Source organism: Medicago sativa, chromosome 5 (assembly GCF_051527215.1).
Source record: "Medicago sativa cultivar Bolivia chromosome 5, Bolivia_mono, whole genome shotgun sequence".
NCBI classification, from domain to species: Eukaryota; Viridiplantae; Streptophyta; class Magnoliopsida; order Fabales; family Fabaceae; genus Medicago; species Medicago sativa.
The window spans coordinates 6354665-6366872 of NC_140753.1; the positions used below are offsets into that span (position 1 = coordinate 6354665).

General features: G+C 32.2%; 2 protein-coding genes across 10 annotated transcripts in view; both read left to right on the top strand.

Annotated features, from left to right (window-relative positions):
- The first annotated feature begins 2390 nt into the window (after positions 1 to 2390).
- On the top strand, positions 2391 to 3541 carry LOC146919536 (FCS-Like Zinc finger 1). The gene is made up of 2 exons (XM_085712962.1): positions 2391 to 2811; positions 2922 to 3541. Exons 1-2 carry the CDS (start codon positions 2513 to 2515, stop codon positions 3103 to 3105), a joined length of 483 nt encoding a protein of 160 aa, XP_085569088.1. The 5' UTR covers positions 2391 to 2512; the 3' UTR covers positions 3106 to 3541.
- Positions 3542 to 11679: 8138 nt separating this feature from the next.
- The window catches only part of LOC146919537 (pleckstrin homology (PH) domain-containing protein), a 56240-nt gene continuing 55711 nt past the window's right edge, over positions 11680 to 12208 (top strand). For all 9 annotated transcript variants that reach the window (XM_085712973.1, XM_085712972.1, XM_085712963.1 and 6 more), the window contains exon 1: positions 11680 to 11869. Coding sequence is in view for 4 of the 9 variants with exons in the window: in XM_085712963.1 (XP_085569089.1) it covers positions 11773 to 11869 (97 nt within the window). In the remaining 5 variants the exon portion in view is untranslated. The remainder of the gene's footprint in view (positions 11870 to 12208) is intronic.

The following is a 12208-nucleotide window of genomic DNA, read 5'->3' on the forward strand; positions in this document are numbered from 1 at the left end:
TAAAAAGTTGTTTTTTGCTTATAAATGTGACCGGATGGAGTATTAAATATATCCACTATTATTAAAAAGGCAAACATTAAATGAGGGTTGGAAAAATCTTTTAAACAATAAACGTACCTCAAAAGTTGTAACTTTTTCTTAATATGACCGGAGGGATTAAATGACATCAACTAATTTTCTTAATTGGTGCGATTAGTTTTTTGTTACTTATATTCAAGAACAGTGAACAAAAGAAGTAATCGTTTTCGTGTAAAAGTATACTCCTGTTGAAGTTTAAAACATTGTATTATAAATTATGTAAATGTTGAAGGAGTATATCCGGAACACTTTTTAAAAACCATAAATGTTTTAAAAAGAGCAAAGAAAATCTTAATGCTATGTTTGGTTTAGAGAAGAAAGTTAAAGGAAAGAAAGTGAATGGATAGATAATAGAAGGAAAGAAAGGTAGAAGAAAGTGAGATGATTTGTTTAGATGTTTGGTATAAAAGACAATGAGTAGATTGTGAGAGGAAAGAAAGATATGTATATTTGCAAAATGACAATTATAACCTTAAAAGATTTTAGTTAAATATATTTATTTTAAATTAATTATATTATCTACACATTTAAATATATTTTATTAATAATTTTTAATTTACATAACATTTGTTAAAAAAAATTTGTTAATGTCATTATGCCAAGAGAAAAAATTGCAGAACATGATTCAAAAGCATAACTTGTCTTACCATTGTTTGCTGGTTCAAAAAGTAATATTAACAATTATAGCAAGGGTAATTTTGACATTTTTCCAAAAAGTTGGTGCTTCCTTGATGTTTCCGTCCAAATCAATGAGGAAAGGTTTTGAGTGTGGGTCCCACCTCAAACTTTCTTTCCTCAACTTTTTGAAGTGCTGCCAAACAGTGGAAAACCAATCTTTCCACAAACTTTCTTTCCTTCTTCAATCTTTCATTAATCTTTCTCTGGATCCAAACACAGCCTAAGAGAATAGGAGTATGTTTTTTGTATTCTAATAATTGTTGAACAATATACTAATATTTATGAAAATCCGTGTATTTAATGCATTGATAATTGAAATAATTAACTTTTTAAGAGAATAACTACTTAAGAAAGAATGCTTAAAAGTACATTGAGCTACTCGTTAATAAGACTCAATAAATTATTAACATTAAACATAATTATTAAATTAAATAATTTACATAACGTATTTAGTCACATTTATAGATCAGATGCATTAATTATTCAATGAACCATATAATTTATTTATTTATTTATTTTCCTTAAAAAAAAAGTTTAAAGTAAAAGGACAAATGGAGTGAAAAGATCGCCTTATAAGACGACACAGCTAACAGTAGTAATTTATTTGTGTTTATGGGAGTGTGGTTAGTTGAGGTTAGATTTGATGAATGTGGGGCAGGTAGCCTTGGTGGCCCCATTTAACTAGCTCCTGAGAAGTGTAGTGTAGGACATGGGCGGTGCTGCCGTTACTCTTACGCGCGCTACGTGAGTTTGGGAGTTGGGACCCAATTTTCCTTCCTTTCTCCCAGCACAATTTGACGTGGAGAGGACAAGGAAGAGAGGGACATGTGCAGTTTGGTCCAAAATGGACCCTACCACTTTGTAAAGTTTAACTACAAGATCTTTCTCTTTTTCTCGTTTATAACCCTTCTATTCTCTTTAAACCACCAAAATGCCACTCATACTTTCCATCACTAACATACATAGGCTAAATCCCATTATATTCAGATTACATGAATATTTAGATGATACTCTCCATTTGTCATAACAATTGTCGCATTATTAAAAACAAATTGTCCGAAAATAATTATCATTTTTCAATTTTAAATTAAGCATTAATTTTTTTAAATCATACTTTATAGTTTAAATAATATTACACACCATTCACAAATTATTATATTTTTATTTACAATAAACAAACACGACACCTTTTATACTAGCATTAGTCAAAAAAAAATTAGTTAACACAAATGGTAAAAACCTTTTTTAGAGGAAGTGGTAAATACTCAAACCTCTTATCAATATGGTACATGGTTGGCTTCTATTTGGTTTAAAAAAAATGAGAATTTTTAGGTTACATATAGAAAAAAAATTATTTAGAACCATAATGACACTCCCATTTAAGGATTAATTAATTGATTAATGCTATTTTCTTAACTAAAGTCTCATAAATGGCATTGATGTAATTTCCTCCATGACGAATGACACAATTTTGAGTGCTCCTTGAATTATGCAATTATAAAATAATCATAATCATAAACCAACAAAAAACTGATTAAAAAAGTGCATTTAAGCCAATGGATTCACTAGGACGGATTCATGTAAGTTGTAACCTGCCGCTGTTTATAATCCCCTCTCAATTCCGCATACAATTCAATTCATCTTCACCTACCAACCACTTTATATAAACTCATTCTTTCTTCTCTCTTTTTCTCTCCCATTCCCATTTCTCTCTTTTTCCTTTCCATCCATAACCCTAATTCTCTTTCATTCATCCATGGCTACTTCTTCTAAAAGACACTGTTTCTTGAACGATGAAGAAGACGATGGTTTGGCTTCAATTACAACAACAACAGACATTGAACCTGGCTATTCTGGTCACAATCATTTCTCTCATCAACACGGTTTCGTTTCAAGAACTTTAGGTTACGGTTACGGTCTCAGAAACAACACTAATTCTCCTAGATCTGGTCGTAGATTTTATGATGCTAGATTTGAAGATCATCAACCTCACTTTCTTCAATCTTGTTTTCTTTGCAAAAAGGCTTTGGGAAACAAAGATATCTTCATGTACAGGTATTAATTAATTTTAAATTAATCAATTTTCCTTAATCCATCTTATTATTCTTCTAATTGTTTTGATTTGGTTTTGATTAGATCTATTTTATTTTTGTTTGGTATTGCAGAGGGGATACACCTTTTTGTAGTGAAGAGTGTAGACAAGAACAAATAGAGATTGATGAAGCGAAAGAGAAGAATATGAACATTGCTTCATCAATGGCTTTGAGAAAAAAAGAGCAAAGAAAATCTTCATCACCAAACAAAGCACAAGATTACTCTTTTCGCACAGGGACGGTTGCTGCTGCTTAATTAGTAGTTAAGAAACTGAATTTTCAAGTTTCAAAATTCAAATTAGGCTTAAAGAAAAAAAGAAAGAAATGGAACTGTAATGTTCTCGATAAAGCAAGGAAAAGGGCAAAAAAGGAAAAAAGATGGAAAAAAGAAGAGTAGAAGTGAAGTTCCAAGTTTAACCTTCCTTTTTTTACTACGGAGAAGGGTTAAGAAGAAAGAGAGAAGAGATCTTCAAGAAAGTGATTTTTGACCAGAAGCTGTGAATATGGTAAAACGGTTTGAAAAATTTACTGCTTGTTGATCCTCTCAATGAAATGACCCAATTTTAGTTTGTTGTGTTTTTTTTTTTTTCTTTCCTTTTTTTAATATTGGTTATTGGTTATAGCTTTACATGGATGTAATGTATCGAGTAGATTCGAAGTTTATAAATGAAGAAACTTGATACGAACATAAATTTGTTGGTCCAATTTTTGGTTTTTCTGTGATATTAAGCGTTGTTCGCGGAGGATTTTTAATTTAGCTGCGATTGTGGCCTGCAGGATGAAGAATACGGTCGAATAGGTTAAAGACTTGGGTGCATATAAAATTTAGAGGTGGGAAACAGAATATGCCATCGTTATTATTAAGAACAATCAATAATAATTTATTATTAAAAATTACATTATTATTTTTGTATTGTTTTTGTTTATTTGTTATTGATTATGTAAAAAATGGAAGAAGAAAAAAAAATTACAAACTGCTTCCAATAAGATTTTTTTTAATGGTTTCTAATATTTTTTGTGATTATAGTTTCTATATCTTCCAAGTAAAAAGATAATTAATCTTTAAATTAATTGCTTACTCCCTCGTCCCATTGTAAGTTAGTTTTTTTTTTCTTCTCGTTTTACACATTTAAGAAAAAAGTTTAGGAGTGAATGAGAGTAAAAAAATGATTTGAAGTATCTTGTCAAGTATCGATGCATTCTTTTTTTTTGGTACAGTATCGATGCATTCTTTATTATCATAAATGTGAATTATAATATATTGAATTGAGACTGATAAAAATAATATTAATAGACTTTTAATTGAAAAAAAGAATTAATATTGTATAAAAAAGTGAAATGAGTCAATTATTTTTGAACAATTTTTTTAACAAATGATTCACTTATTATTATATGGGGCAGAGGGAGTAACAAATTTGAGATTGTTCTAGATTTTGGAGAGACTGTATAAAGTGTTCTAGGCAAAACAATCATGCTGATTTAGATCGGGAAAGGTGTAGGTTGTGTTTGGTTTGGAAGAAAAGATTCTAACATAGAAATATGAATGAGATTTTGAGAGAGATTGTGAATAGAGAAAAATTCCTAAAAATAAAGTATAAGGTAGTAGCGATGATAATATCTCGAAGTAACCACAATAGTTTTTAACGGTATAAGTTATGGTGCATAAGCCATTTCCTTATGCACCATGCATAAGGACTTCACAACCATCAGATTTCTTTAACGATCATGATTTGCTAGTGCATCGTAAAAAGGAAGAGAGGAGCACACATGATTAAATGAAATAAGGGAGGTATATAAACAAAAAAGTTGAAGATAACACTCACAAACTCTTACGTTTCTCTTTCTTTAGAGAACGGCTCCCTCTCTCTTCTCCCTTTCCATTCATCTTCTTCAAAAAAACAACCGCCGGAAACTTCAAAGGACTCGCCGGAAACTTCAAAGGACTCGCCGGTAACTTCATAGCTCCGGCGACACTTCCAAATTCCGGCGAGCTCCGATTCATAATATTTTTACATCATTAAAATCGTATTCTCACCCTCTTCAAGGATCCGGCCTTACTTTTTCAAAATAAAACTCGTACAAGCCTAGATCTACAACTTTGGATTCAGATTTTTTTGAAAATAAGCAAAGAGAAAGCAAAGTCACGAAGTAAATTAATGGTGAAACGGAACCGAACCTACTTCTTCTTCTTCGAACTGGTTTCAGATTCACCTCTTCTTGGCTCTGATTTCGTTCCGGTCTCAGGACTGTATGGTGATTTTCGATTGAGATGCTTGCTGTTTGAGTTCGATTTTGCAATGATTTCGTGTGTTTGAGACTGGAAACAGTTTGGATGTTGTTGCTATATGAATTTGGAAAATTATTTGCGCGATGAGTGTTATTGTGAATGGATTTGTGTTAGGTTTTGAGTTTATCTGAAAAATTATTTGCGTGATGAGTGTTATTTTCAAAGAAAACCATTAAGTACATCTAATGGTTTTGGAGTACAACTCACAGAACTGAATGATGGCAATGATTCTAGATCCTTAGTTTTTTCACTTGCTGGAAACCATTAAGTACATCTAATGGTTTTGGAATACAACTCACAGAAACTATTTCCACAACAAAATGGTTTCATTAAAAACCATTACACAATTATTTTGGTTTCACATACAAGACTATCAAAACCATTAAACCATACTTATGGTTTCAGTAATCCATACCCTGAAGTTAGTGAACAATGGTTTAAATGTTTATTACATTTGGTCTTTTGTTTTATTACAAAACCATTAGACAATTATTTTGGTTTCAGTAATAATTTCAGTGTATAACATCTTTGTTGAAGTTGTTTTACTCTTTTTTTCATAACATCGTCACTGACAAAATTACCGAAGCTTTTTTCTTTCTTGAGAATTGGCAAAAACGGTGAAAAGCTTCCGTTTATTATTGTAAAACACCCATTTCAATGAAAAATTCAAGTGTGCTAATCATGAAGACACTAATCTGACATTATTGTGAAAAAACAATTCTTTAATTCGATGGAAACATTTTTTGGAGTGGAGAAAAATGATCTAAACTAAATCCAATGAAATGGAATTGCATCTAGAGCTAAAACGGCACCGTATCATTTACGAGGGAACATGAAGTGGAAAAAAAAATCTGGAAACTTGTGGAAAAAAAAATCTGAAAACATGAAGTGGAAAAAAAACAAGGGAGGTTTTGACCAAAATAAAATTCCATATTCTTTAAGGGGGTGCAGTGTGTGAACAGTGAGGGTGTAAAAAAACAAATAAAGCAAACGGGCCTAGAGAGGAGAGGTATTGGGCTTGCAGCTGGATTTATGCATGGTGCATAAGGATTTCCTTATGCACCATAACCACTCCCGTTTTTAACATATAGAAATTTTAAAATAGTTTCTCGTTGTGCACTTCGTTAGTTGAAATCGTCTCTAACATTAAAACACTTTCTTAACAATGTTGACATTAACTTCTTTTTTTATATTGAGACTGATATGCAGTAAATGAGTATTTATAAAGACTAATATGACAATAAATAAATATATTAAATGACATATATGACAATATTATTAAATCATTTTATTGTAAAAGATTATTTTGTCTAACATGATGTACAATCATAGATTATTTAAAATTTTGGTACATTAAAAATTATTGTAACTATTCGTTGCATATTCAATGATCGAAATGACCATTGTCCAATAAAGTATATTTGTTATATTCTTTGAAATAAGAGAAAGTAGAGAGAAATAAACTAACATTTTAGTCATCTCACACATAATAAGAAAAAAATTATACGTGAAAGAGAGAAAAAATGATTTTGAGTGTTTTGTTAATTGTTGATGCATTCTCCATTATCACAAATGTAAGGTATAATATATTGAATTGAAAGTAACGAAAATAATATTAATTGGAGTTATAATTAGAAGACAAAAAAATATTACATTGAAAAATAAATTGGTCAGTTATTTAGGGACAATTTTATCGAGGTAGCTTCAAACTATAAATTAATATTATATTGTGAAATATGAAATGGGTCAATTATTTGTTAAAAAAATAGTAGAAAAAACTAAAAATTATACTCCCTCCGGTCACTATTATAAGCAAATTTCTACTTTTTAGATTCATTTAATAAATGATGTATGTGGTCTATATTATAGACCACATACATCATTTATTGAATGAACCTAAAAAGTCAAAATTTGCTTATAATAGTGACCGGAGGGAGTAGAAATTAAAATAAACAGCTATAACAAACAACCCCTTAATATGCTAGTTTGAAGTTCCTTAAAAAAACACTATTAGTTTGAAGTTTGTATTTTGATCTTGTTGATTAGAACATTACTCATGTTAGTCTCAAATTTTTTATTTCGGCATTGCATTTAATGGTGTACTAATACATTCTTAAAAGGTTCAACCTAGTTATTCATTAAGAGAGCTCAATGAAAAGATCAAGTATAAACAAGGCAAATAGGCCAGCGAATGGGACAAGTCAAGGTCCACCAAGGTACCCGCATCGATAAGACATGTGGTATCACGTGTGAGTCAATCTTCTCCACCAAAACGTCAAAAACAACACCTCAAAATGATGTGCAATGCAGATTAACTACCACAATAAGATATTATGAACCACCTCGTCCCACTTTGTACACTACCACGATGTCTATGTGTGCCACCGCCACAAAGCAAAATCAACATTTAGATAGCTAGTGTTTGTTCTAGATTGGATCCAAAGACCTGGTCTATTTACGAGTATAAAGCCTAATCCATCACTTGCTACTTCACTTCATCATAACTCCTCGTAAGATCCCTTCACTATATATAGATCCCAATCATCACCCTAAAAGCGACACGACTTTATGAACCATTTGACTCTCTTACTGCGTTGAACGTCAAAATGTTTGCAGATACTATCCTTTCTTCGCTGCAACAAAGACATTGTTCATCAAATCGACAACCATTTTCAATCTATTGTGTATCAACATCGAATAATTTTTTTTGGGAACACGCATTTTGAAAAGGGGGGAATTTCAAAATTTAATTTGTGAAACATATTTATTCATTTAAGACTTGAATTTTTGAAACACATATATCTGTATTTTAGAAATTAAGTTTCAGTAAGCTAAAAAAACGGTTTATAAGTAAAAAAGGGAGGTGTAAAGAATCTTTTCTTTTTAATAATGAAATGAAACATAGTAACCAAAGTAGTCCGATCCAATAAATAAATAGGGATATAAAAATTCTTTGGCTGGAAAAACAAACGAGTAACAAAAAAAAAACATTTTGACAAGCAATAAAACATAAAATATAAAAAACAACACTAAGTGCTGTCCTTTTGGTGTGGGTTTCTATGTGAGCTACAAATAAAAAATGGATTTTTTTGACAGACATGAAAAATAAAGGAAAAAAAAAAACTACATCTGTCTCAAAATAATTGTTTTTCAACATTTTTTATCGCTCTCAAAATTATTTTCACTTTAGAATACTTGTGCAACATTTATTATTTTTTCCACTATTATGCCCTTATAAATTGAATTTCTTCCAACTTAACCACTCCACTAACTACAATTAATAAATGTATTTTAGTAATAATACTACCTCCGTCCCTAATTATAAGACCCTTTTGAGAATTTTTTTTGTCCCTTTTTATAAGACCCTTTTGCTATTTCCAACTACATTAATTATTTCTTTACATACATGCCCCTATTTATTATACATCTTTTTCTTCAATCAGCAATAAATAACATGTTGAAAACATAAACCAACTCTCTCTCTTAAAGGATAAAATTGTAAAAACAATAGTAATTACAAACATATTTAATACAAATATCCACTATCTTAATTCCCGTTATTTTTTCAAAAGGGTCCTATAATTAGGGACGGAGGTAGTATTAATTTTACCATTAAAATCAGCACAATTAATCATTTTATTAAAAACCGTATACAAATCTTTTTTTTTTTTTTTGAGGGAGGGAGTATAAGAAACTACAAATGGTTTTAGAGAGTTGGATAATGTAGAAACTATTTTTCTTTTATAGAAAAAAAATTAAAAGATAGCAATTTGGATAAATATAACATTATACTGTTATATTTGTTCAAGAGGTGTTAACTTAATAACAAGAGTTTGACTTTGTAACGTCAAAGATTATGATTTGAATTTCGCACGGAACATTAGTAAAATGATTATTAATGTCACTATTAAATGTGCATTTTGTGCAAGTGTTATATGATTATGTGATCATTTGATCGAGATTGTCCTATTTCTTACTATACATTGCATTGCATAACTCGACCATTCACTCCTTTTCATCTACTCGTAAATGGGTGCTTGCAATGGTGCAAACATTCAACATGAAACACATTAATTATTAGAGGATGTATGATCACTTTGATGTTTTTAATAATGATTAATATTAGAGGATGTATGATCACTTTGATGTTTTTCATGCTTTGAGGATTTTCATATTGTGAGACATTTGATTGATTAATTGCCTGAGTATTTACTTTCTTTTAGGAACTTTGACTATCGTTGTGATAATGATACTTGGAGAATTGTTATCATGTTGTTTTCCTACCTTTCTATTTGTTGAATTTTCAAGTGAGTGGTTAAATCCGCACAGCCTATAAACAACTAAAATATTGAATATAAAAGAGTTAATTTACATATCTAATTGAGCACAAGATAAAAAACTGTATAAAAAAATTTAACCCTAAAAATTGTGCATTTACAACCTTAAAAGGTTAAAAACTTATATTTTCTTTTTGGTTACACAGCTAACAAAGAAACAAAAAAAGAACAAAACAAAAAAAGACTAGTGTCTCAGGAACAAAGTCCTGGAAGCATCATTCCGTAGGAAAGGACGGAGATCTTCTGGTGGCGAAGGGTGGAGAAGAAGACTAGCATCTGAACTTGCTCCTAACTTGGCCAAAAAGTCTGCACATTGGTTACCTTCGCGGAGAGTATGGTGGAGCGAATAGTTCGCTTGAGACAGCTTGTCTTTGATGTCTTGAATGAGAACTGCATGGACATGATACTTCGATGAATTACCGGATATGAGGTTGATAGAGAGGAGAGAATCTGAGTAGCAGACCAACTCGGTGATACCCATATTCGTAGCTATAGAGAGACCGTGGAAGATGGCAGTTAACTCAGCTTCTAGGATATCTGAAGAAGAAGGAATGAAGCCTGCAAACCCAGTCAGGTAGAACCCAGCACTGTTACGAATTAAACCTCCAAAGCCTGCACGAATTGGATCACCAATACAACTACCGTCTACGTTTAAAATGGCACAATCAAAATTTTCGTTATTCCATCTAATGTGCCTATCAGAAGAGGCAGCAGGAAATGACTGATAGAAACAGAATTTAATGTCTTCTGCTGTGTTATAAATCTGCGACAGCAACCTGTTTAATTGCATGACTTCATCATTCAAGCACATGGTGTTGCGGTATCTCCACACCCACCACAAACCTGAAGCGAACAAGTTAGCAAGCGATCCGTTTAGCCTATCCTTGATCCAATCCTTGACACTGGAAGCCGCAAAGAAAGAAGGATCAGAAAATCCAATTTGCTGCCAGATTTGCTTCGAAAACCTGCAATCACGGATGCAGTGAAACACCGATTCTTCAGAATCTCCGCAACGAGTGCAAATAGCTGTCGGAGCAATGTTTCTGTGATGGAGTAAAGCTAACGTCGGTAACGAATTGTGAAAAATTAGCCAAATGAAGAACTTATATTTTTCAGGTATTTTTTGTTTCCAAATCCATGTCCAGGAAGTGTTATCAGAGTGAGCTTCTTGAGAGGAGAGCAGCCAATTATAACCGCTTTTTGTAGTATAAGTTCCATTTACGTTGTGATGCCAAATAAAGATGTCACCTATAGCATCGTTGAACCTGAGATTGCTATTGTTGATAAAATCAGCCACGGCAGGAGGGAGAGGAGTATACAACAGCTGAGAACTTTGACCATTTGTTGTTATAACGTCCTTAACAGTAAGGTGGGTATCATGAATGTCAATGACGGGAACAAGGGATCCAAGGGGGCCAAAATCACTCCAAGGGCTGAACCAAAAGGAAGAAGTTCCGGAACCTGCGCGCCACGAGTAACCGCTCTTTAGAACATTCTTTGCTCGGACGATGGATGACCAAGTGGGAGAGCTGCTAGCGGTGGTGGAAGCCTGAAGGAAAGCCGGTCCAGCTGAATACTTCTTCATGAAAATATGAACCCAAAGCTTATTATTAGTTTGAATCAAATCCCATACCAATTTCCCAAGAAGACAAATGTTGGCTAAACTTATATTTTCAATACAATATTTATTGTTTAATTCTATTTTAAGATCCTTATCTTATGCTCTAAAGACACAAATTAACATGACCCCACACACCTCCTCCTCTCTCATCTATTACTCTCTCTTATTTATGCTTTAAGAAAAGTTGATTATTCACATCACACAACGTGGCATGTTTGTTTGGCCAACTAGTCTTGCAGATCTTTGCCACGTCCTGTATTGCCGACCTCAAGGGTGCTTACTTTTGCCTTGTTGAATGCTAAGTGTGCGGTGCTGTGCATACTTCCACCGATCGAATGGATACTGGCAAATATTATGCAAATTAATTAATAATAATACTAAATTAATTAATTTTACAATTAAAGTAGAAAATGACTATACAACTACTATATGCGCCACATCCACGTAACTGTAAACGTGAGCTCACGTGATCAAATATTCTGTCAACTCTTTGTAATAAAATACTACCTACACCCGATTTTACGCCATCTGCACCCCCTTCCAGAAAAAGGAGGTTAGAAATATCATAACGACAACGTGTCCTTCAAGCTCCGAATCACGCAGTTTTCTTTCTTCATCTTTGTCTTCGAAACGGTTACGATCAACGATTTTGTGCTTTGTTCATGATCTTCAGCAACGATGCTGGAGGATCAAGTAGCGTACCTTTTGCAAAGGTACCTTGGCAATTATGTTCGAGGCCTCAACAAAGAAGCTCTCAAAATCAGTGTCTGGAAAGGTTCATATTCGTAATCACTTTCTATAAGCTTTTAAGTTTTGTTAATTTTTCACTTCACTGTTCAATTGAACTATGAATCAGACTATGAGTTTACTCGAATGCATATAGAGGTTTAAATTAACTGTTTAATTCATTATGTTGACTGTATTTACGCGATGTTGTGTATTAGCAAATTGTGCTAAAAAATTGGTGAATGCGAAAATTCTGCATTGTTTTAGTTACTATTGTTTTGATTTGAATTAGAGGGAAAATAAATACTAGATAAATGCCTATGTTATTTGCAAGTGTAATTTGGCTGTGCTGGAGTATTCAATACTTAATTTGCTACTATGAAGCACG

Coding starts and splice junctions, on each gene's coding strand:
- LOC146919536 (XM_085712962.1), top strand. CDS start 2,513: ATGGCTACTTCTTCTAAAAGACACTGTTTCTTGAACGATGAAGAAGAC. Junction 2,812..2,921: donor AAAGATATCTTCATGTACAG/GTATTAATTAAT, acceptor TTGGTATTGCAG/AGGGGATACACCTTTTTGTA.